General features: G+C 37.5%; 2 protein-coding genes across 6 annotated transcripts in view; one reads left to right on the forward strand and one right to left on the reverse strand.

Moving 5' to 3' along the window:
• The window catches only part of LOC135198489 (uncharacterized), a 190719-nt gene that overhangs the window by 92931 nt on the left and 70287 nt on the right, over positions 1-27501 (reverse strand). The gene's annotated exons all lie outside the window — the stretch shown is intronic.
• On the forward strand, positions 1-27501 carry LOC135198488 (tripartite motif-containing protein 3-like). 3 transcript variants are annotated; one of them, XM_064226081.1, is made up of 6 exons: positions 1-323; positions 20327-20387; positions 20956-21702; positions 22193-22276; positions 23650-23847; positions 26449-27501. In XM_064226081.1, the coding sequence occupies exons 2-6, from the start codon at positions 20352-20354 to the stop codon at positions 26968-26970; spliced, it is 1587 nt and encodes a 528-aa protein (XP_064082151.1). In that variant the 5' UTR covers positions 1-323; positions 20327-20351; the 3' UTR covers positions 26971-27501. The 3 variants fall into 3 exon arrangements, with proteins under 3 accessions (XP_064082151.1, XP_064082149.1, XP_064082150.1); XM_064226079.1 differs by lacking the exon at positions 1-323 and adding an exon at positions 5004-5129; XM_064226080.1 differs by lacking the exon at positions 1-323 and adding an exon at positions 13104-13289.

The following is a 27501-nucleotide window of genomic DNA, read 5'->3' on the forward strand; positions in this document are numbered from 1 at the left end:
AGAAGACAATGATAGGTCCGTCACTGGTAACTGCGTCTCTAGCAAACACCGTCCAGTCGACGAGGTCACGCCAGGTTAGAAGCAACAGGTGCACGACGACGGTTTTGTTTACACAGTGATCGTGTTAGCCATACGTGCGTACGTGCGTGCGTGAGTGAGTACGTGTTCGTAAGTGAGTGGTGACATCCCAGAGCTTTCCATCAGGACGTCTCGACCGCAGCCTATGGAATGACGCGCATCAATTTTCGGCAAGGTCAAAACTCCTGCTTATAATCAACTCTGGAAAGACGATATACCCATCGACGGAAGCACTTTGAGCTAAGGTATGTTTAGAATCTAGATGTAGATTGTAAGGTGTTCTCTGTTATTATTGTTTTGGTGATTCTCCACTGAAATAAAAACACGGATCAGAAAAACGTACAAACGGACATACGCATGACGAAGCGTATCAGGCCGTCAGAGCACCCCTCAATACAGCGTAAATGTTCTTGTTTAAAGGTGACATGAACAATAAAAAAACACAGCAAGTTATGATATTAAAATACAAAGGCAGAATTTAAATGAAAAATAAACACTCAAATGAGTCTTCCGAACACGACGCAATTGCGAAGGAGTGTCCGGTACGTCTTAACATTCTTGAAGAGACTGTTCCAGGAGGAGGAGGAGGAGGAGGAGGGGAGGAGGAGGAGGAGGAGGAGGAGGAGGAGGAAGTGGGGGTGGGGGGTGGAGGGAGGGTCACGGCCGAAGGACGTCTTGAGCATCGGGCACGGGTTATTAGGGTATACCGGTGTGGTTCGGCGTTGCGTATCGTCTTTCCTGGGATGCAAAACTTCGTGTTCCAATTACCGGCTGCAGGCCGAAGTACCGGTGTCGTTTATTACCGTCATGACACAAGGAATTTATCTTCCTTTGTAAATTGCAACAATTTGTCACCTTAGATTAATCATCCCATCCGAATCCATTCATTTCAAAGGAAGCTTCCAGTATATGTTGGTAAGCTGGCCTAAGTCACAATAAATATGTTTAAAGGAAAAAAAATGGCTATTCGCCAAACGTAGAAAGTTACGTTCAAACTAATCAAAACTTCTATTGCACACCACCCAAACGATAGTTTCTCATTCAATAACTTTATGAAGGGACGTATACTCCTGCCTTTAGGGGAAAGGTATTATATGTTCAGATGGCTCAATGAAAAGTTTGAATAATAGTTTTCAAATAAAGTGAAGCTTTCCAATCATCTGGTATAGAAAAATGTTTCGCAAGTTTACGTTGCAAATTAAAGACACCTTTTTGAAGAGGACTTTTTACGCGACGCCAGCCATTTCAGAGAGAGAGAGAGAGAGAGAGAGAGAGAGAGAGAGAGAGAGAATCAAAGTTTTTCATTTTCCAAATTCCAAGTATCAGTACTGACAACGCTTATATAAAAAAAATTGACTTTTTAGCAATGTGATTGTGTCTATATGTATACTATATATATATTGTTTTCTTTTTTTATTATCATTATACATATATAGTATATGGGGAAACCCCCAGGTGACAGTATTCCGGTTCTCAGCAAGTCTTGACGAATGAGGTCGCTAGCCCCATGACCTGTTCTGAATTGGTTCCCACCCATCACAACCGAAAGGTTACCTGGTTGAATAATCACCCGCTCAAATCCAGTCCACGGATGCGCAAAGTGATTTAACGAAAAGTGTCCTAAGGAGTTCTGGAACGCTCAGGAATCGAATCAGCTCGAGCTTCTCTGGTTTCGAAGACATTATAACGAGGCAACATTAGCTGTCTGTTTTAGCCTTGAAATGGTGAATTAATGATGTAACCAGGATACAGGATAACTTCCATGAGAAGAGCTATTGCACACAATCACCTACCCGCTACAAGAAGGCTAGGCTGTTTCTCATCAACCCAAATGCGCCCCCGCCAGGCACCCCCCCCCCACCCCCCGCTCCCCACAACCCAACAACAATGCTCATCTCTTCTTTGCAAGTATTTGCTCACTTTAATATTTATATATATATATATATATATATATATATTATATATATATAGTATATATTTTATTTTATATATAATATGATATATATTTTATATATATATTGTATAATTTTATATTTTATCTATATACATACACACACATACACGTATATGTCTCGTATCGCCCAAGCTTCCTATTCAGCACTGATCGTAAGACTAGCGACAAAAGGAAAATACTATTAACAATGATTTTATATATATATATATATATATATATATATAATATATATATATATATGTGTGTGTGTGTGTGTGTGTGTGTGTGTGTGTGTGTGCGCGTGTGTGTGTATGTGTGTGTGTGTAATTGTAATACCCACAATGCCTTATTAACTTCTTAACTTCTCGAATTCTTCGCGCTTTTTTTGGATACGCTTGTCACTACAAAGCCTTAAGATCCAAGTTCAAAGAAATATTGTGGCTATTACAGTTATATAGGTATCAGGTAAAAATGACCAGTAGATTCTGCATATATATATATATATATATATATATATTATATATATATATATATAATATATATATTGTCACAACTTCAGCTTTCCACTTGAACTATTTCATCAATTCTCAGAGAAGAGGGCAACACTTCATGTAGGTATAGTAGATATATTAGGTGAATTAGCAAAACTAAAGTTAAAATTTAACAAAAACTTTACTTATTTTATATCACGTCTGAATATATAATAACAAAAACATTACAAATATCCACTTAATAATTACTATGAACAAGAGAATCGTAAGCCACCGGATAACGAAATCAAAAGTATTAACTTTAAAAGCTTTGAAGTAAACATCACCAAGGAATACAAACGTAAAAAACAAGAGGTAATTTCATACAGGCTGTCCGCTACGATCAGCAATCCACAGACAGCGCTGACATCATACGCAATAATAAGAGTGTAATTATATGGCTACATAATGATAGGAGGGTTATTATAATATGTGTATATATATATATATATATATATATATATATATATATATATATATATATATATATATATATATATATATATATATATATATATATATTCTTTCTCTCATTTTTTGTGAGAGAACCAGTCACAAAGTAGCAATTTTGTTCCTATTTGGTCCCACCAACCAAATAGTTATACTAATCTGTGCAGAATCTTTGCATTATACTTCAGCTTATTTGATATCAGTTGTGATTATTATCTTTCTGTTATGTACTTGTTGTGATAACAAGTAGACATGTCAGAAAAACTAACACTTTCTGTATGTTGGTGAAAACTGTAATGGAAGGGGTTTATATATATATATATATATATATATATATATATATATATATATATATATATATATATATATATATATATATATATGATTATAATAGACCATGTATCAAACTCAAAAAGAACCTTACAACAACAAAAATTTGCTTGTACAACCTTATAATAATAATATGAAAGATATCCCACATCTGAAGAATTTTGGTGTTAATGTAGTTTTTAAAAACAATAAAACAATGAAACAGGTACTTATTAAGAACTCCTCCGACAATGTTAAAGGATGTGTATATAAAATTCCGTGTAAGTCTTGTGACAACTTTTATATTGGTCAAACGGGGAAAGCACTAGAAAAAAGAATAGAACAACATAAACAATGTGTGAGATATGCACAGGGAAATAGTGGTATTTCTGTACATGTTAGTGAGAACAATCATGTTATTAACTGGGAAGGGGCAAAAAAGCTTGTGTGTTCTAATAATGCAATGGAAAGGAATATCATTGAATCTAGTTTTATAAAAGAAAGTTACAATAATAATATGAACATCAGTCAAGGAATGTATAAACTTGATCCTTTAATATCAAAAGAAATTTGTAAACTGTTTAAAAAATTTTAAGGTAGGCATTAGAAATGTACGGAACTAGGATTATCATATTTGTAAACACAGTAAGGGGGCAGTAGTGGTAATGAGATGTCCAACCCCGCCTCCCTGACACCTGTCAGGTGTGGACTGGTTATCTGTTGGGTACCCTAATCGGTAGTATCCCTCGAGAATTTATTGTAAATTTTAGCCAAATGATTTTTGAAAGTCACTCCTACCTTGACACCTGCCTGTGGGTGGATCTGCAGTCTCAAACGGTTGTGTGTATGTTTGTCAGTACTGTCTCTGTAGTATATATACTTGTGAATTCTAATACTATGTATCAGTCCTTTGTCAATGGCTTGAAAATAAAGCCGAAACCGGTCAGGACCTACACCCTGTCTATTATTTTTCACCTGTGGATATGTGTGATATATATTATCTATATATATATATATATTTAATATATATATATATATATACCACTTCTATTTCAGTTTTCAGCAACAAACTCAAATTGTTATTTTTTCTGATATATGTATACTAGTTATCACAACAAGTACATAACAGAAAGATAATAATCACAACCGATATCAAATAAGCTGAGGTATAATGCAAAGATTCTGCACAGATGAGTATCCCTATTTTATTGATGGAACCAAACAGGAACAAAATTGCTGCTTTATGACTGGATCTCTCACAAAAATATAAAATTAAATAAAATAAAATAAAAAAAAAAAGAGGCAGGTAGAGAGAGAGAGAGAGAGAGAGAGACAAAAAGAAAGAAAAGTTGGAGCGGAATAAGGGTAGGGGGAAGGGAGAAAGGGGAGGGTGAGAAGGGAGGGAGGGAGAGAGGGAGGAAGGTTGATAGGAATATTGATAACTGCTCCCCGGACATCGCTTTACAGGCGGCCGAAAGTGACAAGGGTCCTGTAGGCAGGCGCGACACCGCCCCTCCCGCCCGGTACTTAAATGGTGGGTTTATCCTTTGTTGGGGAGTCATGTTGAAAAAGAAGCGGGTGGGGGGGGGGGGGGGGGGGGGGGCGCCTACTGCGTCCCGAGAACACAGCCACAGTGTAAACAACCTAGACTGATTTTTTTCAGTTTGCTTTTTTTTTTTTTTTTTTTTTTTTTGCAGGGGGAGGGGGCCTGGAGGAGGCGAGGAGGGGAGGCCGCGCGGTTCGCTTTCATCCTGGACACTTACTCGGCCTGCCTTATCGGGAGGGTCAATTTCTCAAAGCCATTACCCGACGACACTGTCATTCTTCAGGTAAGGAAGCTCTGAGGCTTAAGCCCCGCGCACAATTAAAGGGACGATTATGCATAATATATATGCGCCACGTCCTAAATAAGCTTGTCGCGGATTTTTCTGACTGGGAAATAATGAAACGTGAACGGTAACGGGTTAATACTTTTTCGCTGGCATGCGCCTACCTTTCCAAAATGTTCGTTCTCTATTCCTGCACAGTTATTGTATCTTTCAGAAATCACAATACCGTTTTAAATGCCTACACAGTTATCCTCAAAACCTACAATATCTATCTAAGCGCCTATAGTTATTGTATCTACAAAAACTGCAGTAAAGTTCTAAATGTCTACCCTACACCCTTATTGTACCTTCAAAAACTACGATACGAAGTAATACAAATATACAGTGGCAGAACCACTATTATACTTAAATTTCAATAAAATAATATTGGTCATAATACTACCTTAAAGCCTAAGAGATTTCACTGTAGAATTGGGATACAATGTTATAAATACAACTGATATGTTTATCTTATAAAACGGTGTTCAAAGTTGGATCTAAATAATTGTCGTTTCGTATTGAATTGCCTCTGTGCTGCTGATGAAAAATTAGCCATCTTCTACCCTTATTCTCACGAAAAAATACAACATTAATGGTCTTTTCGACGATGGTGACCATCCTACGTCTATATATATATATATATATATATATATATATATATATATATATATATATATAGTAGTAGATAGATGATAGATAGATAGATAGATAGATAGATAGATAGATAGATAGATGATAGATAGATAGTAGATAGATATAGATATATATATATACATATATACAGACACACACACACACACATATATATATATATATAATATATATATATATATATTATATAGAGAGAGAGAGAGAGAGAGAGAGAGAGAGAGAGAGAGAGAGAGAGAGAGAGAGATTCTAAGGGGAGCAGAAATGGAAGACCATTATAACCGGCTGACTATCGATTTCATAATATCCTCAAGAGTACTTAACGTAGAGCAATGAGTCTCTTAAGAGGCTAAATAAAATATTAAGTTAAAAGTACAGAAAAGTTACCCACAAAAATGACTTAAAATATCTAAATATTTATAGTGGCATTGCCTGTAATCCTTCTTACCTATTTTTCTTGCCTTTTGTCTTTGCAACCTATTTCCTAACCATTCTAAAATGCTTCATCAACGTCTTTCAAAATTCCAAAGACTTCAGGATGCCCTACATTTTCAAGTTCCAAAACTTCACACTCTTTCTATTCCTCACTCGTTGATGGGAGTCTTAGAACTAGACCAGCCTGCCCATGTAGGAATGACGGGTTCCTTAATAATATCAAACGGACGGAGACAAGTGACAAATCCAATACACGAATGCATCGAGAAGTCTACAAGAGTATTATCGGACGGTTAACCAGCCCCGCTGCCAATAAGGACAAAACAAATTTTTCATCCCCTTAAAGGGACCGGGGCATTGTTCTTCTTCGGCGTGCCCAGACCCTGTGTCGAATCGTCGATTTGAAATGGTTATACTACGCTCCTCCACTCCATCTTATTGCCTTCGCCGGTGGTTGCACTGTCTTTGGTACAATAAGATATTAAAACAAGCTGTTTTTGGAACAATATCGTATTCTAAAATTCTCTCTGGTACAGGTCGATTTTAAAGGCAAATTCGTTTATTATTATTATGAGGTTTTTATCTTATAGAGGTTCAATTGTGTGAGTTGTTTTTCAAAGAGGGCTTCAGATATAATTCAACTGTAAAGCAAGAACATAATTCCGAGTGTGTGTGTGTGAGTATGTGTGTGTCGCGCGCACGCGTTTGCCACCTTTACCCTTATCATTGTTTTGAAAGCTCTTTTAGAAAGTGAGCTAATACACATTCGTACACACATACACGCTCACTTGTCGCATACAAATTATATATATATATATATATATATATATATATATATATATTATATATATATACATATATATATATATATATATATATATATATATATATATATATATATATATATATACTATATATATATATAATATATATATATCATAATACGTGTGTGGATATGCATATTCATATTTATATATATATATATATATATATATATATATATATATATATATATATATATATGTATAAAGGTATAAGCCACGAAGGAAAAATAAACAACGGAAACGCCGTTGTTTATTTTTCCTTCGTGGCTTATACCTTTATTTATGGATTTATCACGTTCCAAATTTTCGTGATTCATTTATATATCATATAATATATATAATATATATATATATGTGTGTGTGTGTGTGTGTGTGTGTGTATATATGTATATATTATATATATATATATATATATATATATATATATATATATATCAATACCACAAGAGGGGAGGGGTTCAAACAAACAAAAAATAGGAAAAACACTACAAAACTAAAACCAAAACGAAAAAAAAACATTTAATCATAATTATTATACTAATAAATATATTAAATCACTGACCCACTTATTATATTGCTGACGTCAGCCTTTCAAAACATGATACTGCCATAAATAAATTTATAAACGTATTATATATTACGTATGCCCTACGTAACAGTACTTTTACTTAGGAGTTTATTTTTAAAAGTACTTTTACTTAGGAGTTTCTTTTTACCCAATATCCGAAAGAGTTCGCGCTGTCATTTCCGCTCAGTGTATACTGACCCAGAAAAGTGGCTTGTTTGTTTGTTTGTGCTTGTTTGTTTGTATTGCGTTTTTACGTTGCATGGAACCATCGGTTATTCAGCTACGGAACAAACGGCTTTACTTGACTTCCGAACCACGTCGAGAGTGAACTTTTATCACCAGAAATACACATCTCTCACACCTCAGTGGAATGCCCGAGAATCGAACTCGCGGCCATCGAGGTGGAAGGTCAAGACCATACCGATCACGCCACTGAGGCGCTTCAAAAAGGTGGCGTCCCTCTTTGTGAACTGTTTTAATTTAAAACTTTCTAAAACACCCATTCAATATTTGGGTTTTTCAAATCGTCATCAAAATGTAAATTCAACTGCCAAGATATTGCAACGGTTTTGTTAACTGCATACTAAACTAATTTTATAATACCTCTAGGATCTTTTTTTTTCGGGTCGTGTGCTTTCATTGTGAAACGTTTAAATATAAATTTCCAAACACCCATTCAATTATTTGGGACTGTTCAAGTCGTCATCAAAATTACAAATTCAATTACAAAGATACTTGGGAAGTTTTGTTCACAACATACTAAACTAATTTTATAATACCTCAAGGATTAGTATATATATATATATATATATATATATATATATATATATATATATATATATATATTCTAGATATATATATAGTTTTTTGCGTCGTGTGCTTTCTGTGTGAAACGTTTGAATATAAATTTCCAAACACCCATTCAGTTTTTTTGGGACTGTTCAAATCGCCATCAAAATGTAAATTCAACTACAAAGATACTTGAGAAGTTTTGTTCACAACATACTAAACTATGGTAATACATCAAGGATATTTTTTATTTCCTACTATTTTTTATTTCCTACTATGATAATACATCAAGGATATGTTTTATTTCCTAATGAAACCAAAGAAAATTAAAATAAAAGGTCTGATAAAGTTAACCCCTAATTTAAATGGAAGATTCTGTACGTTTGGTCGACTGCTTTTGTCAAACAGGTGTCACACAACGAAGGTCATCGACCCCAAATAACGGAAATTGGATTAGGGAAAACCTACACTGAAGAGAAAGAAAGCACTCGTAATTAAATAAACAATAAACCAATCCGTTTACGTAAAATCTAATCATACAAACATATCAATAACGCAGAAGAAGAAAGAAGTCATATACGTATAACTTCATTGCAGATCTCAGAAAGTTACTGAGAAATTGAAGACCTGAACAAAGAAGACCCACACGATATGAAATTCGGCTCGGTGCACAAAGTCAATGGTAATATTTCATTACTACCGAAGAGGAGACCGACGAACAATGGGTGCGGTTCAACAGAAAACGTGTTCATTATCTGTCGAATAAAAGGCAGCGAGTCCTTCGGCGTCCATTCTGCTGGTGCACGCCGTACACCAACAAACGAACGTACACTACGTAACTTTTTTTTTTTCTCATCTATGACAGAAGATATTACACCAACGCATGTGGTTCCTAATTCAACCAATAAGACCCACATACACTTTAATTCAATTGAATATAAAATTTAGGCCACAGGCCAAGAACTGGGGCCAATGAGGTCATTCAGCGCTGAAACGGAAATTGACAGTGAAAGTCTGAAAGGTGTAACGGAAGGAAAGCCTCGCAGTTGCCCTACAAATCAATTGTTAGGAGAGGGTGGGAAGTATAATGAAGAAAGAGAATATGAAAGGATGTGCAGTAAAAGGAATGACAGGGGTTGCAGATAGGTGCGCTGACGGCACTGCTTCCTACGTGGAATACACTTAATAATACACATTACAATTATATAACAATGTCAAATTTAAGTTAAATACCTATACTACTCGTTTACAAACTCAAGTTTACACCAACTTCATTGTTAGATATTCTACATATACTGTTACAATTAACTACACACACATACTTCTATAATTAATCGCCACTGTCATTATGACAATACACCCACATACTATCAACATATGCATTAGCAAATCATTTCATTACAGCAATTTAGTAATGCACGGGCATATATACGCAAGAATGACTTTTAGTTATTTGTTAATTTACCTGTTTTTTCTAATAAGTGATATCTTTCTGTATTGTTTGTTTGTTTGTATGGTGTTTTGACGTAGCATGGAACCAGTGGTTATTCAGCAACGGGACCAACGGCTTTGCGTGACTTCCGAACCACGTCGAGAGTGAAATTCGATCACCAGAAATACACGTCTCTCACACCTCAATGGAATGACCGAGAATCGAACTCACGGCAAACGAGTTGACACCCCAACACCATACTGATCACGCCACTGAGGAGCTCTATTTCTCATTACCTTCTGTTTCTTCATTCGAATCAACACACATTCTTTTGAAGGCTGAATTTATAGTCAATGGCCACTCCCTGTGGGCTTGTTCTACACGAATAATAATAATGCGTAATAAAAATCCACAATTATATAGTAAACTACACTATATTACTATGTAAAATATAGTTTACTATATAATTGTGGATTTTTATTACACATTTTTTTCCATGAGATTGTGAATTTTATAGCAATAATAATAATAATAATAATAATAATAATAATAATAAAGAAAATGTCTTAACCGAGTATGACCTGGGCTTATCAGATGAGGACGTCGTTCTTATCACAGCTGCGGATATCCGTTGCAACGGCTGCCGCTGGCCAGACTATTAAGTAGTCGAGCTGACACCTACAGGAAATCAGGAGGATACGCTTGAAAGCAAGCAGTATACCAGACGCTATCGTTATTTCCGAAATGATTCACAGCGGGAAATGAAATGTCCAATTGAAAAAAAGACATTTACATATATTACATACTACCATAACATACATACATATATTATATATATATAATATATATATATATAATATATAGTATAATATATTTATAAAACGGCAAATGCCACGAAGGACAAGTGAAACAACAGAGTGGTTGCTGAAATCCTAGGCCTTTCGACACACTGTCCTTACTAGCTGGAAAGGACCATGTGTCGAAAGCCCCTAGCAACAGCCAACCACTCCGTTGTTTAACTTTTCCTTCTTGGGGTATTGCCTGTGTGTGTGTATATATATATATATATATATATATATATATATATTATATATATATATATATATATATATATATATATACACACACACAGGCAATACCACGAAGGAAAAGTTAAACAACGGAGTGGTTGCTGGTTGCTAGGCCTTTCGACACATGGTCCTTTCCAGCTAGTAAAGGACAGTGTGTCGAAAGGCCTAGGATTCAGCAACCACTCTGTTGTTTCACTTGTCCTTCGTGGCATTTGCCTTTATTTATACATTCAACACGTTCCATATCTTCGTGACTCAGATATACATACATACATACATACATACATACATACATACATACACACATTTTCCTATGTGGAATACAATTGAAATACCATATCTTCGTGCCTAAGAAGATTACCAGTACTATACATACACACATATTATGCAAATTATTGGGTTTATTAGTTCATGTTTTCAATACACCATGAAAATATCACAGGAAGTGGAATGATAACGTTATCCTAATAATTCTAAGTCAACAGTACATATTTTTATTTGTGTATTTTTTTTTTTACTTGTTCGTGAATTTCTCTCTGCCATCACAATTTCAAAAACGCTAGAGAGCTTTCAGATTCTAAACTAAAAAGAACTTCACCATTTTAACATCTTCCATGACCACAAAGCTCTTTATACTAAATGAAATCACTAAGGGCTTTGTCACACTCTGATGCACAGAGGAATGAACTGAACTGAACTGAATACAGAATTTAGGCCATAGGCTAAGCACTGGGACCTATGAGGTCATTCAGCGCAGAAACGGAAATTGACAGTAAAAGGTTTGAAAGGTGTAACAGGAGGAAAACCTCGCAGTTGGCACTATGAATCAATTGTTAGGAGAGGGTGTAAAGTTAGATGGAAGAAAGATAATATGAAAGGACGTACAGTAAAAGGAACGAAGGCACGCTGCTAATAACCTGAAGTGATGCCTACAGTACACCGCATGAGGTTCAGTGACGTTACTAACCCCTACGGATGCATAAAGGAATGGATAGGGCTCTTCAGATGCATTGATAAAGACACACATTTCGCAACCTGAATATTCACAGCAAACACAGTTACTCACGTATAGCGTATTACATGCGTTGAAACTTGTCCCATGAAATCATGTAATTTTACCACATCCATGTTCATAACTTTAAAACCCCGCTTATGACAGGTATAACTAATGTAACGTACGTTTAGACTTCATACAATGATGTTATGAAGCATTAAAAACGAATCATTTAATTTACAGTAGGCTCCCAATTCACCCATGACAAGAAGACATCGCGATCACAAAAGGCTAAAAAATAAAAAAATAAAATCGACAATGCTAATATGCGATATGACTTCGCGTACCGTACATGCAAATTGCTTGATCAGCAGACATATAATACGCCAGTCTCCCAATAGGGTAAGAATTTATGAGGCCACATCCTGTGCAGTGTTGATTGTGCAGTATGGGAGGAGAGGAGGAATCTCAAGATGACCAAATAAGATGATGAGGTTCAGAGGTCAATAGAGACACTAAGAGTTTTACATCTCGTGTTCGCCCAAACACCTCGGAACAGTGCATATAAAGATAATATAAATACACATATATGTGTACATATACATGCATACATAAATACATGTTGGATCTAAGAATTGGGTTGAGCTTAAAGAGATGGCGCAGGAAAGACATATGGCGTGAATTCAGTGAGAAGCCATATATGCATCCCGTGGGTGCCAGAGGATTAAGTATATTATATATATATATATATATATATATATATATATATATATATATATATATATATAAATAAATTTCTGACACACCAGAAATTTATTTTTGTGAATGAGCTCATACGTTCATTGTTTACACACATACACACACACACCAATCATCGTCTCCAGCACATTGCGTAGGTCTGCATCTTGCAACTCCTCTGGTGCTTGCCATAACATCTTATGTATGTAGTATTTACCTCGGGGTTGGAGAAAAGGACATTTCCAGAGAGAGAGAGAGAGAGAGAGAGAGAGAGAGAGAGAGAGAGAGAGAGAGAGAGATTCAGGATACCTTGGTTTGACTCATTTTACGGAAACACTACTTCGCTGCTTCGCTCTCCTAACTTCCTTCCTTCCTTCCTTTCTGAGCGGACGAGATTAAGACACGATACTGCTTTTAAGCAGAAGACGCTGACAAAGGCCGCGTGATTATGAGCAACGCAGTAAACGGCACATCCTGTATAGTCCTTCGCTGCCCTAATAATAATGTACGTCCTAATTCAAGGCAGCGCAGTTGGCCCCTAGAGGCAGTTCATAGTGGCAGTGGAAGGAAGGGAAGGATCTAACCACAACTTGTGAGGATTTTCGTTCGCTGTGAAATATCAGGTACGTTGCTTTGGCTTGACCGGGGTTGCGAATGCTATCCGAAATAAGCGGTTCTCATGGTGTAGTTATAGGAAAAGTTTCGTCTTTTATATATATATAATATATGTGTGTGTGTACACATAAATAAGCGAGGTTTTGCAGCGAGACGACCAGGGTTACAAACTGAAATTTTACAATGAAAATTGTGCCACAGACGTTGCTTGAAGGAACAAAAATTGTAATAGTAGTCTTACTAAAATACTGTTTCTTCCTAGTGTTTCCCCATAAATTATAAAATAAATGTTCGCAAGTAACTGCGCAGACGAAAACTTCTTGCAACGTGTTGCAACTGTGTTGAAGCAGTTAGCAGAAACATATTTTCCTTATGTGTAAGTATTATTCGATAGGTGTATTTTCAGTTTTATTGTTTGTTTGTTTGTATGGTGCTTTTACGTTGCATGGAACCAGAGGTTATTCAGCAACGGGACCAACGGCTTTACGTGACTTCCGAACTACGTCGAGAGTGAACTTCTATATCAGAAATACACATCTCTCACTCCTCAATGGAATGGCCGAGAATCGAACCCGCTAATACCATACCAACCACGCCGCTGAGGCGCAATTTTTTGTTTTTTGTTTTTTTAGTTTTATCTGTGCAGATCTAACACGAGTAAATTTATTGCGACTCGTGCATTTGCAACCAAAATAGATGGCACAGTTTGTTCTCATTTAGGAAAAACATTAGGTTACGCCTATGTTAACATAAACGTAACCTAACGTTCTCCAAAAATATACAAAGAAATACAATACGTACAGAAACATACATAGGTGGATGCATACACACAGACAGGTATATGTATGCATGTATGTTTGTATAGTTAGTGAATGTATAAATATTTACATAATTAGTCACCTACGACATTACTCTCCAACTGATATAATATGAAGTATCTCCTTCAGATCGAAAATTATCCCAACTTATCGAACCGCCATGATTTACAATATACTGTTCGATGCACCTTCGCTGATCCATCATTTTCTGGATCCTAGAAAGCAAAGTATATATAGTAAAGACTTATCTTCCATAGCATCACTTTCTCGTTGTATCCGAGGCTATATATAGAGTTCCCATAGTAGTTGTCTTGTAAATGGGAAATCTTGACTTATCTCTCTAACAACTTCGCCCTTATCAGTATCCTCCGGTGCTTCGACGTTCTGTTTATCAGTGGGTACGGGTGTTTGTCTCTTAGTCCTCCCGATTTCTGAGCCGATTCTTCATTACAGCTTCCCTTGCCGAGTGGGAAGGTTGTGTCCACAGATTATTCCTGGTCGGTGACATTTACGTTATTTTGTCCCGGATATCTCAACGTACATATTTGGAATTTATATCAAAGACAAGAGCCCGTGCTGCTGCTGCTGTAAGACCACTTTAGTCTGATACAAGTTGCGATAGCTACAACGATTAGACTAACAGTCGAGACTGCTTCGTTCCAAGGTCGGTAAATTCAGTAATCGTAAATCTGTAGTTATCAAAGCCATTTTTCTCTGTATATTTTACGGTTTTTCACATCCGTGTACATGGATGTTCCAGTAAACCGTTTATCCAGGTGGCATTTCGTGTCTTCTTCATAAATCTTTGATGTGAAACGATAGCAACGTACATTTACATAGAGCAATTCCTCTTTGCTCTGTGAATAACTTCGTGGCTTTCTTGTCTTCAAGGATACCCCGTAGCAAATCCTTGAGATGTATGCTAGTATTGCACCAGGCCCGTTTTTTTTTTTTTTTTTTTTTTTTTTTTTTTTTTTTTTTTTTTTTTTTTTTTTTTTTTTTGTCATGCCCCTAAGTTAGGTTAAGACAGAATAATACTGCAGCAGTTATTTGGGTGTGGGAAACATAATGAGATTATTTTCAAGAAAATTTTATGGTTAGTTTTTGAGATAATGGCCTCCCGCTTTTTTTTTTTTTTCTTGAAAATGTATCAAATGCTACCCGGTACACATTACAGTACCCGATCTCCACATTGGCTCAAACGGAATAGAATGAAAAAAAAAAAAAACAATGAAGTGTGCCCCATAAAAGAGAACACGAATTGTACCTTATAACTGTGAGTAACATCCTCAATGTTATATTTTTCACTATAACTTGAGGCAGGATGTCACTGACGCTACGAAGTAACCGCAGGTTGATTCATACCAAGTGCGTCCTGATGTCAATCATTTGTGTCTTATTTTGACTCCTTTTTTATTTATTTTCTTGACTTTCTTTTTTTATTGCTATGTCGGTTTTGCGTTCTGTTTCTAAATCTTTATGTTATTGTGCTGTTATGTTGACGAACCTCCTTAATTGTTCTTCTGGTGGTTCTGCTATAAATGATCAATTAGCAGCATCATTAACCTGACCATTAACACAGCTACTGACTGAACAAGAGGAACCACCTTTAAAGGAACTCGAACTTGTTTTTATGGCATTAAAGTTATTACCATACTACTAGTAGTGATAGTATCCAATTCTATTAATTTTGCTGCTTCAATCGTTACCTTTACTTTGCTAAAATACAAAAGGAATTGGAATATAGAATTTTGGCCACAAGCGCTGGGACCTATGAGGTGATTCAGCGCTGAATGGGAAACTGACAGTAACAAGGGCTGAAAGGTGTCACAAGGGGAAAACCTACCAGTGGCACTGTGAAACAAAGTGGAAAGTTAGATGGAAGAGAGAATATGAATGAAGGCACAGTAAAGGAAATGAGAGAGGTTGCAGCTAGGGGCTGAGGGGACGCTGCAAAGAACCTCAAGGAATACCTACAGTGCATCACGTGAGGTGCACTGACAGCGCTACCCCCTTTACGATGTAAAGAGCAAAAGGGAAATCTTACTAATTCTCACGCAACTCCGGTAAATGCCTCGCCCTGTGCCAGACGTTTTTTTGAAGCGTCCTGTACAGTGGGGAATTTCTTTCGTAAATGTCACATGGAGAATCTTTGGGGAATTTAATGCCTGATAATTCGAATCGTCCCCTGAGCTTCCTTTCTCTTATCTATGTTATTTTGTTTATCGAGGCTTGTTGACTGTTCTGCGTTTGAATTGGGCGGTTAAAGATTGTTTTGGTTTATTTTCAACATTTTCTTGATATATTGTGACAGACAGATAACTGCAGAGAGAGAGAGAGAGAGAGAGAGAGAGAGAGAGAGAGAGAGAGAGAGATATTTCTTTTCTTGCTCTAACGAATCTAGGACCTTTATTTGGCTTGTAATGAGAGAGAGAGAGAGAGAGAGAGAGAGAGCCAAATAAAAGGGTTCTAAACTCTATAAAGAGAGAGAGAGAGAGAGAGAGAGAGAGAGAAGAGAGAGAGCAAATAAATAAGGGGTTCTAAAACTCCTTTCAAAGTACCTAGAAGATGTAAAGATAGATACGTAAATATACGTCGACAAACTGCTAAAGAAGAGAGAGAGAGAGAGGAGAGAGAGAGAGAGAGGAGAGAGAGAGAGAGAGCCAAAATAAAAGGGTTGGTTCTAAACTCCTTTCAAAGTAACCTAGAAAGATGTAAAGATAGATCGTGAATATACCGACAAACTGCTTATAAGAGAGAGAAGAGAGAGAGAGAGAGAAAGAAGAGAGAGAGAGAGAGGGAAGAGAGAGTTTCTTTTTCTTGCTCTAAAACGAATCTAGGAACTTTATTTGGCTTGTATGAAGCGCCAAATAAAAGGGTTCTAAACTCTTTCAAAGTACCAGAAGATGTAAAGATAGATACGTAAATATACCGACAAACTGCTTATAAGAGAGAGAGAGAGAGAGAGAAGAGGACACCGATTAACTTCCAAATAAAGGCTGCTTAATCTCTGCCGAGGCACCCTGCTGGTTTCAGTGCAACTCAGCGCACTCGTAACATATTATTTACTTCTTCAACAACCACCATTCAACGGGCTGGAGGAATGTCAACCTATTATCCGGCGAAAGCTCCTTGGTGTATTAAACCTAAGTGAAAAGATCAACTCTAAGATGATTGACGAGGCCGGATATGCGGTCAGAGGAAGCTCATTAGCCATTTATTTATCTATTCTATTTAGTTATATAGTCGTTTATTTATCTATCTATTTAATTTCCCCGCTTGATTTATTCATGTCTCCTCGTTTGTTGTTCGTTAATTATCTAATTATCTAGATGTATCTTGGCGCTTTAGGGAGATTTTCAAGAATTACAGAAGTGCGCATTTGAGCAAAAGTTTTGTATGTTTTCTGTAATGCACTTTTCCTCTCCGCCCTCAGATCTTAAACACTACTGAGGCTAGAGGGCTGCAAATTGTTATGTTGATCATTCACCCTACAATCATCAAACATACCACATTGCAGCCCTCTAGCCTCAATAGCCTCAGTAGTTTGTATTTTATCTAAGGTTAAAATTAGCCATAGTCGTGCGTTTGGCAGCACTAGAGGTGCCAACAACACAACACAGGATCGTGGCTGAGAGTTTCATGGGCAGTGGATGAGTTTCATACAGCATTATGCGCTGTACAGAGAACTCGATTGCTTCTTAGGAGTATTTTTTACTTGTTCTACATTGCATTCACTTGCTCAAGTTTTGTATCAACACTCGTTTTCATCGCGAGATTTCGCATATTGCTACGGACTGCTACAGGAGCAAGAGCTAAGTTGGCATAAAGCCACTTTAACTGACAACATAACAATAACTTTTCTTATAGACTTCGAGGAAGGCTGTCGACGACAACCCAGAATCGTCAGAATTACAATATATAGCTATATATACTCGTACATAGCATATGTAACGTGTTCTCTTGACATAACGTTCATTTCAAAGGGCAAACTACGGGCACTGTAAATATGTGTGTGTGTTTGAGAGAGAGAGAGAGAGAGAGAGAGAGAGAGAGAGAGAGAGAGAGAGAGAGAGAGAGACCTAGGTCACGGTATCTTCATTTTGAAGACCAAACATGGAGCGTTTTCACCTTTCCTTTTCGGTGTTTCGGAAAATATATTCAAGGCAAGAACAACTGCATATTTGGAAAGTCTTCGCCACAGGAGTCCCAGGGTTTTCATGATCACCAGAGAAGACGAAGAAGAAGAAGAAGAGGAAGAAGAAAGATGATAATAAGGATATAAAGAGGAACAAAATGTCTCTGGTGTTATTGTGAACCATTCCCGTTTGCATCTTTCTTTAAAGTTTGTTAGGCAAAGAAATCTTATAATATTGATATGAAAAGAAAATTTCTCAGGCGTCATTGTGGCCCATTTTATTTTATGAGATTAGAGCGAAATTCTCGTCCTGTTTTACGAATGAGATAGAAGAGAACCAATTTTCAGAGTTAACCGAGAGTGGCATTGATGTAAAATAAAGGATTCAAAGATTTAAAGAAAATGTATGGAAAATTATCTGCAATTTTAATTGCTATCAAAAAACCGTTTTTACATACGTAGCCAAAGCCTTTGGATTTCAAATAACGTGAATTTCTTTGCTATTTTGTCATCGTCATCGTCAACTGAGGGGCTGCTTTACCCTTTATTTGTTATTATTTATTCGTTATTTCTATTCTCCTTTACGTACCTTTTTTTTTTTTTTTTTTTTTTTTTTTTTTTTTTTTTTTTTTTTTTTTGCTAAATTGATAAATCCGTCATTTTTGGGTTAAAATCTACTACGCATACCTATGTCTTTTTATACACGATTTGAACATGATCACCGTGACTGAACGTTCGTCGAAATTTACATGGGACATTTTTACATGAGAAAAATGAGAATTGCAGCCTTTTAAAAACATGCCACATTCTGAAAACACTGATCAGAAATACCGGACGGAACACCACGACGTCTTTCCCAGACCGTAAATTCAGATACGAAAACCGATATCGTTGTCCGTTTTCTGTTGGTGAGGCGAGGAGTATGAACGCAAAATTCACGTTTTCTGTCACCGAATACTTGATGGAATTTCATCATTGGAAAGGAGGGAATATAAGGAATATACGATTTAAGCCAAATGCCAAGTGCTGGGACGATTGAGGTCGTTCAATACGGAAAGGGAAATTGAAAGCAAAAGAGGTTTTCAAGATGCAACTATGTAACAATTGTTATCAGAGGGTGGAAAGTAAGATGGAAGAAAGAATATGGATGGAGGTGTAGTAAAGGAATGAAAGGGGTTGCAGTTAGGTGTCAAAGGGACGCTCCAAAGAACCTTAAATTATGCCTACAGCAAACCGCGTTAGATGCATTGAAGGTACTACCCCACCACAGCGATGATGTTAAAGGTTTTATAGTCAATTCATTTAAGAAACCGTTCGATATTTCTTTATTAATATATGAGAACGCAGTCTGGAAATGTATGATATTCGTGCAATATGAATGGCAAAGTGTAATAAATTTTCAGCATTCAGCATCCTCTTTTATTCATTAATTTTTAAAATGTATAAGGCTTATGCTGAAATAAAATTCATTATTATTATTAATATTACTGGAAAAGTAAATCCACAGTAGTATGTCTTGATTTTGTTATTTATTTAAAATATATGAAAAGCTTTTTATATTTTTAATAACAAAATCAAGACAGTACTGTACATCTATTTTTCCATTTTATTGACTCGTTTGATTATGAGTTTTCTTTTTATTATTATTATTATTATTATTATTATTATTATTATTATTATTATTATTATTATTTGCTCTATCACAGTTCTCCAATTCGACTGGGTGTTATTTATAGTGTGGGGTTCCGGGTTGCATCCTGCCTCCTTGGGAGTCCATCACTTTTCATACTCCGTTTCTAGGATCACACTCTTCTGCATGAGTCCTGGAGCTACTTCAGCCTCTAGTTTTTTCTAGATTCCTTTTCAGGGATCTTGGGATCGTGCCTAGTTGTCCTATGATTATGGGTACAATTTCCACTGACATATCCCATATCCTTCTTATTTCTATTTTCAGGTCTTGATACTTATCCATTTTTTCCTTCTCTCTTCAACTCTGGTGTCCCATGGTATTGCGACATCAAAAAGAAAGTATCACTTATTATTATTATTATTATTATTATTATTATTACAAACACTGTATCCTTCACAGGTCCCGTTCGACTTGTCGCGGCATCATGCAGGTCGAGTACACAGAGAGTGGTGATAGTAAAGTAAGTACCAGCACATAATCTGCATTGTTTGTGAACAGATAACAACGACCCCGTGTTGACAATACGTTGTTGTAGCTAGGTCAACACTGTCATGTTATATTTTTGCGCAAGTCTAGTACCATTCAGAGAGAGAGAGACGAGAGAGAGATTCGCTGTAAGTCTCCATTCACACTAGTAAAATGAAATGTTGGCCAAATATTATACTTACATACACAAACACACACTATATGTGTGTACATACATACATACATACACTATATATATATATATATATATATATATATATATATATATATATATGTATGTAGCTTATAGCTTAGACCACAGTTGATGGTCGAAAGCTATCAGTTCCGTTACAAGAAATATATATTTTAAACAACAGAAAGGATATTACATCACTGTGGATGTATCACCATTTGCTTAGAGGTACGACATGGTACCTAGCTTCTGCAAATACATGTATATATATATATATATATATATATATTATATCTATATATATATATATATATATATATATATATATATATTATGTTATATACCTATATATCCTCTATTCCTTCTCCAGGATGAGGGAGACAACCCGGAAGATTGCGACGTCTGTTCGTGTCCCTTCAACTCCGAACAACGAAGGCCTCGATGTCTCCCCTGCTGCCACACCTTTTGCACACAATGCATTGCCAAGATGATCGTCTCGGGGCACGTCACGTGCCCCAAATGCCGTGAAAGACATTATGCCACCAGTGCCAGCCAATTTCCAGCGAATTTCAGCCTGGAATCCCTCATGAGGAAACTGAAGGCGAGGCAGATGTCGTCTACGGAAGCTAACGCGACAGTACCTAGAAAGACTGAACCATCGAGTAGCATGGAAGAACCTGAACACTCCGTCAGACAGCAAATCGAACGCGTCCAGAACCTGTCCGCTGTTTACCGCGAAATGGGCGACAGGCTGACAGAGCACAAAAGGCGCGCGAGCGCGCTCATCAACGCTCACAAAGAGCAGGTGAAGCGAATAGAATCCGGGGAGCACGAGCAACGCCGTCAAGGGCTGCAAAAACTGTCCGAGGAGAACGCAGCCGTTTCACTCCGCCTCCAAGAAAAGGTGGAGTGTTTGTCAACGCTGAGCCGAGAAGGTATTGAGAAATGTCTCGGCTTGACGGCTTCCCTCCTCAGCCTGTCCTTGACGCCCACCCAGGAGGAAAAGATGAACCAAGCCCTGGCCGAGTGCGACCGATGCATTTGCATACAAGACGCCTGGCTGGAAAAATGCAAGGTCACCCTTTCAGACGACCGCGCTGCCAGGGCGTCACAAGAGGTGGGTCCCTGACGCTTTTGGGAATTGATACCTGGAACAACAACAAAAATAGCGGCAACAACAATTGTTCGTTGTTTCTGCCTTTCCTTTCCAGCTCTCAGGCAGGTTGAGTTGGGCTGTGACAACCTTACAATGAAGTTGTTTAAGTTGTTTCAGAGTTCATATCACTTCAGCACTGGATGATACATAACTCACGAATTCGTTAGAATAGTTTAAAAAAAAAAGTTCATATGTATTCATTTACATAATTAGTATGTTCTTTATGTCTTGGTACTCTTAATACAATTCAAACCTATAAAGACGTCATTCAACATTGTGTACGGAAATACCTTATATTAAATTACGAATAATACAATTAAAATTCATTACAAACGTTACTTGACCACTTTATCAAATGAAAACGAAAATGTGAAAATAAGCTAAATACCTATTTATTCATCTCTCTCTCTCTCTCTCTCTCTCTCTCTCTCTCTCTCTCTCTCTCTCTCAGGTGTTGGCAAGGACCCGGGATGCTCTGTCTGTGACGTCTTTGACAGGCGACATCGAACGTTCGCGCCATTCATCATCCATTAAGGTAAGACTTTGTCTTTTCACTTAGCTCTTTCTCCCCGTTCGGGAGAGCAGCGACCAACCGGGGTTATTAATGGAAATGGCCAGACGAGAAAAGGAAGGAGAGAGAGAGAGAGAGAGGAGAGAGAGAGAGAGAGAAAGTATTTGAAGTCTCAATTTAAAGTCTCGAATTAAAACTTAAATGTAGGAGAGAGGAAGAGAGACAGACAGAAACATAGACAAAGAACTATTTGCAGTTTCTTCGATTCAAAACTTCAATCATAGAAGAGAGAGAGAGAGAGAGAGAGAGAGAGAGAGAGAGAGAGAGAGAGAGAACATTTGCAGTATCGATTTAAAACTACAATACGAGAGACAGACAGACAGACAAAGAGAGAGAGAGAGAGAGAGAGAGAGAGAGAGAGAGAGAGAGAGAGAATGCAGAAGAAACCAGAAGCAAAAGAAGTATTTGCAATCTTGATTTAAAACAACGTACTGGTTTAAAGTATCTTGAAAGCTAAAATAAAAGAATAATATCTAAAGATATGCTGTATCAAATTCGCATTACTTCAGATGATAAAAACCTCTGAATGGTTCACTGATTCACTGACAAACACACTGATATTAAGATTAAGCCTAAGTAGGCTCTCGCATCTTACGTTAACATTTGCAGCTTGACTTGTCTCAAAAAAAAAAAATGCATTCACCCTGTCGAAAGAGAGTATAGAAGGGCGGGTGGTGGTGGGGAGGGGGGGTTGATAGGTGGTATAAGGGGGTGGGAGAGGTAGATTTTAAAAGAAAGAGGTCAGGAAGTAAATTGCTAATTTTACTTCAATTTTTCCTTGACGTTCCAAATCGGCTTTCTCCGGAGCGGTAACCAATCTAACCGTAGACTGTCTGACACAGACATAGTTGTGATAGCAATTTGTTTTAAAAAAGTGGGTCTGAATTCCAAAGAGAGCGACAGATTCGCCTACTGAAATAATGGAAAAGAGGAAAAACAGTTTCAGGAACCCTTTGCGACATATGCAATGAAGGTAATATTATTCAAACAGCAAAATAAGAAAATCGTTGCCAGTAACATCCAGGCAGACATCCTCTGACATTATAGCCATACTTACATTATTCAATGCTACTTCAAGACACCCCTAATCCATTGTCTTTTTTATTTTATTTCCGCTGATTTACGCACATATCCAGCTATCTGTTACAGAATTCTTTCTGTATTTACTATTTATGTTTTTTTTATATTGTTTCACATATAGACAAATTCATGCGAGTTAATAATAATGATAATAATAAATACACCATCCTATAGGGAAAAATTCCCAGTGATTGTCTCTGCCTCTCTCCATCGAAAATCTGACCAACAATTATCTGATCTCTTCAACTCCCCATCAGGTGGAAGACCTTCTGGAGCTGGGGGAGGGAGTCCAATCCCTTTTGAAAGATGGTCGAGTGTTTGCTCTGCACCACAAGATAGGAGAAGGAGGTGGAGGAAGACCTCGCTTCGCCAAAGTCAGTCTCCACGGGCAGAAGAATCTTTGCCTCCACCACCTCCAAGAGAGAGAGGTGCCCCTGGATTCTACAGTTCTTTCGGTAAGTGGCGCCAGTGGGTGTCGAGCTTCAGTTTTGGCTTGATTTCCATGGAAAGCTACATAGGTTGGACTAAAGATGATCTAGTGGTGTTAAGAGGTAAAACCGCATATGTAATTGAATATTGTGATGAAGTTTACTGACTTCCTTATACTTAATTTAATACTGCCGTTCAGGTTACTTATGTAATTGAATATTGCGGTGAAGTTTACTGACTTCCTTATACTTAATTTAATACTGCCGTTCAGTTTACTTATGTAATTGAATATTGCGGTGAAGTTTACTGACTTCCTTATACTTAATTTAATAATGCCGTTCAGTTTACTTGTGTAATTGAATCTTAATTTAATACTGCCGTTCAGTTTACTTATGTAATTGAATATTGCGATGAAGTTTACTGACTTCCTTATACTTAATTTAATACTGCCGTTCAGTTTACTTATGTAATTGAATATTGCGATTAAGTTTACTAACTTCCTTATACTTAATTTAATAAGTTTACTTCTTTAAAAATATGCATGTGTAATTTAATATTCCCAATAAGTTTACTTACTTCCTTAAAAATATACTTATGTGATTGAATGCTTCTATTAAGTTCACTTACTTAAAAATATAAGATAAAAAATCATTTTTCTGTATAAGTTATATACAGTACTTAAACAACGCCATTGAGTCCGCTTATCTCTAAGAGAAACCTAAAATCGAGGCAAAACTTTCTAAACTCTTAAGAGATTTTCAATCATGCAGTCTGCTGACTTTCATGGCCTCATTTTGGTAAGTTGCCTCTCAAACTAGTTCTTGAGGGTTGCTAAAAATTAAAAATAAATATTTCAATATTCAGTTCTCTGTAACAGACAACTAATGACATGACTTTGTCTGTCCGTCCGCACATTTTCTTTCAACCCTCAAATCTTAAAATCTACTGAGGCTAGAGGGCTGCTAATTGATATGTTTGTCATCCACCCTCTAATCATCAAACATACCAAATTGCAGCCATCTATCATCAATAGTTTTTTTTAACTTATTTAAGATTTGAGTTAGCCAATGTCGTGCGTCTGGCAACGCTACAGGACAGGCGACCACAGGGCCGTGGCTGAGAGCTTCATGGGCCGCGGCTCACAGAAAACTCGATCGCGCCTAAGAAACTTCAGTGCATTTTTAACTTGTTTAAAGGGATTACTATAGTAGATTCACATCACCCGTGCATTTGATGTCGAGGCCTGTCCCTTATGACGCTCCTGATTGCCTGTTGATAAGACAATCACAGGGCTGGAAACTCTCAGTCTCTCGAGAGAGTTCACTTAGGCAGGGTGTATGTTCCACCTTTCCTGAGGGATACTTTTGAAAGACGTATCCCTCAGGAGAGGTGGAACATACATCCTGCCTATGTGAACTCTCGAGAGACACTGATAGTTTCCAGCCCTGTGACTGGCTTATCAAAAGCCAATCAGGAGCGTCGTTAGGGACTGGCCTAGACATCAGATGCACGGGTGATGTGAATCTACTGTAGTCACAAGTTGTGAATCCCACAGTGGTCATCTAACCATGCACTGACCAAGACCTGTTTGTTAGAAACAATACTTGACAATAGGTTAGAAAAACGTTTCTTCCCTTTCCTCATTAAAAATTCCGGTTCTTAAGCTCCCATCAACTTTCCCTTTACATTCTTTCGATAAGGCGTTATTTTCTATTACTTATAAGAAATAATAATATCACCTTTCATTGAAGAGTGCACAACGCTCCGGTGAGTGTGAGTGTGTGTGTGTGTGTGTGTGTGTGTGTGTGTTTATCAAGCTGTAACTTCGGTGCAAATATTTACTGAAGCCCGCGTTGAGATGACATCTGAAGGTCGAAGTTCATCAAAAGGTTAAAGGGCAGAGTGGTCGGACGATGGAAAGACATCGAGGGAATATACGAAGTGGAAAAATATGATGATAAGACTCAAAAGCTTTTGGATATTGAATTAACTTTCTAACTTCCTTTTAAGTACAGCAGAATTCGATTACTCAAGAGACATAATATGAATTTAGAATGAGAGAGCCTAGACTTGGACTTTCTTTTGGTGAATACCGATCTATTCATATATATCGGGGAAATCTTTTTTGTAAAGTTTTCGAAAATAGTCTCTCATCATTAGCGGCTAAATGAAATTTGCGAACAAAAAAGTGTCCTATCGGACTCAAGTAGTGAGTGCTTTCATTAATTTATAAATTATATTAGAAAAATTCTTTTTTCACAACGTTGGGAATTAAGTGTCATTTATGTACTTGACACAGTAATATCCTTCGCGTCTAGTTATCATACAGGATTAAATTAAATTAAATACCTCAAACATTCCCAAAAACGTTGCTAAATCCAAATGAAAACCTAATCCATACTCTCACTATTTTTAAGACTTACAAATTAGAAAAACCTTCTTACGTGGAGAGTTAGTGTAAGTTATGTACTTGACACAGATATGCCCTTACCTTCTTTTTACTGTATATGAAAATTTAATGAAATACCATGAACATTTTTAATATCGTTGCTAAACTGAATTGAAATCTAATTCTCTCTCTCTCTCTCTCTCTCTCTCTCTCTCTCTCTCTCTCTCTCTCTTTACAGTACAACGAAATTCACAAGCTCGCGAACACCGAAGAAACGATAGCATTCCTGGATTTCGGATGGGACGGCACGGACCTCGGCCGCGTCCAGATTCGCTTACACCCCGCAGACACGGGGCGGGCCAAGCAGTTCGCCCTCCTGTGCACGGCCCTCTGGGGCCCGACATACGCCAACACCCGCCTGCTGGCCGTTGGTAACCGAGGGGCTCCTTCGGAGTTCGTCAGGGGAGGCGACTACCAGCACAACAATGGCACAGGGGGCGCCTCGCTCCTTCCAGGCCTCAGACGCGGCGGCGAATACTGGAGACAGCAGGTGTCGGGGTCGGTCATGGCGGCCGGCAGCTGGGGGGACGCCTGCAGTGCCCAGTTCATCATTAGCACGAGGAATCCCGCATCGGCCCAGCGGGACGACACCATCTTCGGGCAAGTGGCGGACGGCTTGCAGGTCCTCAATGCAGCAATCAAAGACGGCCGGATCACCAGGGTGAATGTGACTGACTGCGGTATTATGATCCCGCTGTAATGGCCACTTGCATTCTGCTCGGCGGACTTAATCCCGACATCTATACTACTTACAGATCCTCCGACACCAGAGCGTCGAGGGTGATGTTCCATCTTCCCGGCGGGAGACGCATTCGGTAGCCTCCGCTAAATGACATTTTCATCGCGAATTTGCATACGTTATCTCCGCCTTCATCTGATCTCTGTCAGTTGAGGAAATTCAATTTTGAGAGAATTCGGGCGGAGGGTCCTAATGGAGTTACCCCTTTCTCAGTGAGAGAGAGAGAGAGAGAGAGAGAGAGAGAGAGAGAGAGAGAGAGAGATGAACTGTATTCACTTGGAAGAACGAAAGTATCGTCCAAATAACTTTGTGAATTTAAGTTATGGGTAAAATTTTTCGACTTATCTGGGAGAGAGAGAGAGAGAGAGAGAGAGAGAGAGAGAGAGAGAGAGAGAGAGAGAGAGAGAAACTATATTCACTTGGAAGAACGAAAATATTGTCTAATAACTTTGCGAATTTAAATTATGGGTAAAATTGGCTAAGATGTCTGTG

Source organism: Macrobrachium nipponense, chromosome 22 (genome assembly GCF_015104395.2).
Source record: "Macrobrachium nipponense isolate FS-2020 chromosome 22, ASM1510439v2, whole genome shotgun sequence".
Lineage (NCBI taxonomy): Eukaryota > Metazoa > Arthropoda > Malacostraca > Decapoda > Palaemonidae > Macrobrachium > Macrobrachium nipponense.

Coding starts and splice junctions, on each gene's coding strand:
- LOC135198488 (XM_064226081.1), top strand. CDS start 20,352: ATGCAGGTCGAGTACACAGAGAGTGGTGATAGTAAA. Junction 21,703..22,192: donor CTGCCAGGGCGTCACAAGAG/GTGGGTCCCTGA, acceptor TCTCTCTCTCAG/GTGTTGGCAAGGACCCGGGA. Junction 23,848..26,448: donor TGGATTCTACAGTTCTTTCG/GTAAGTGGCGCC, acceptor CTCTCTTTACAG/TACAACGAAATTCACAAGCT.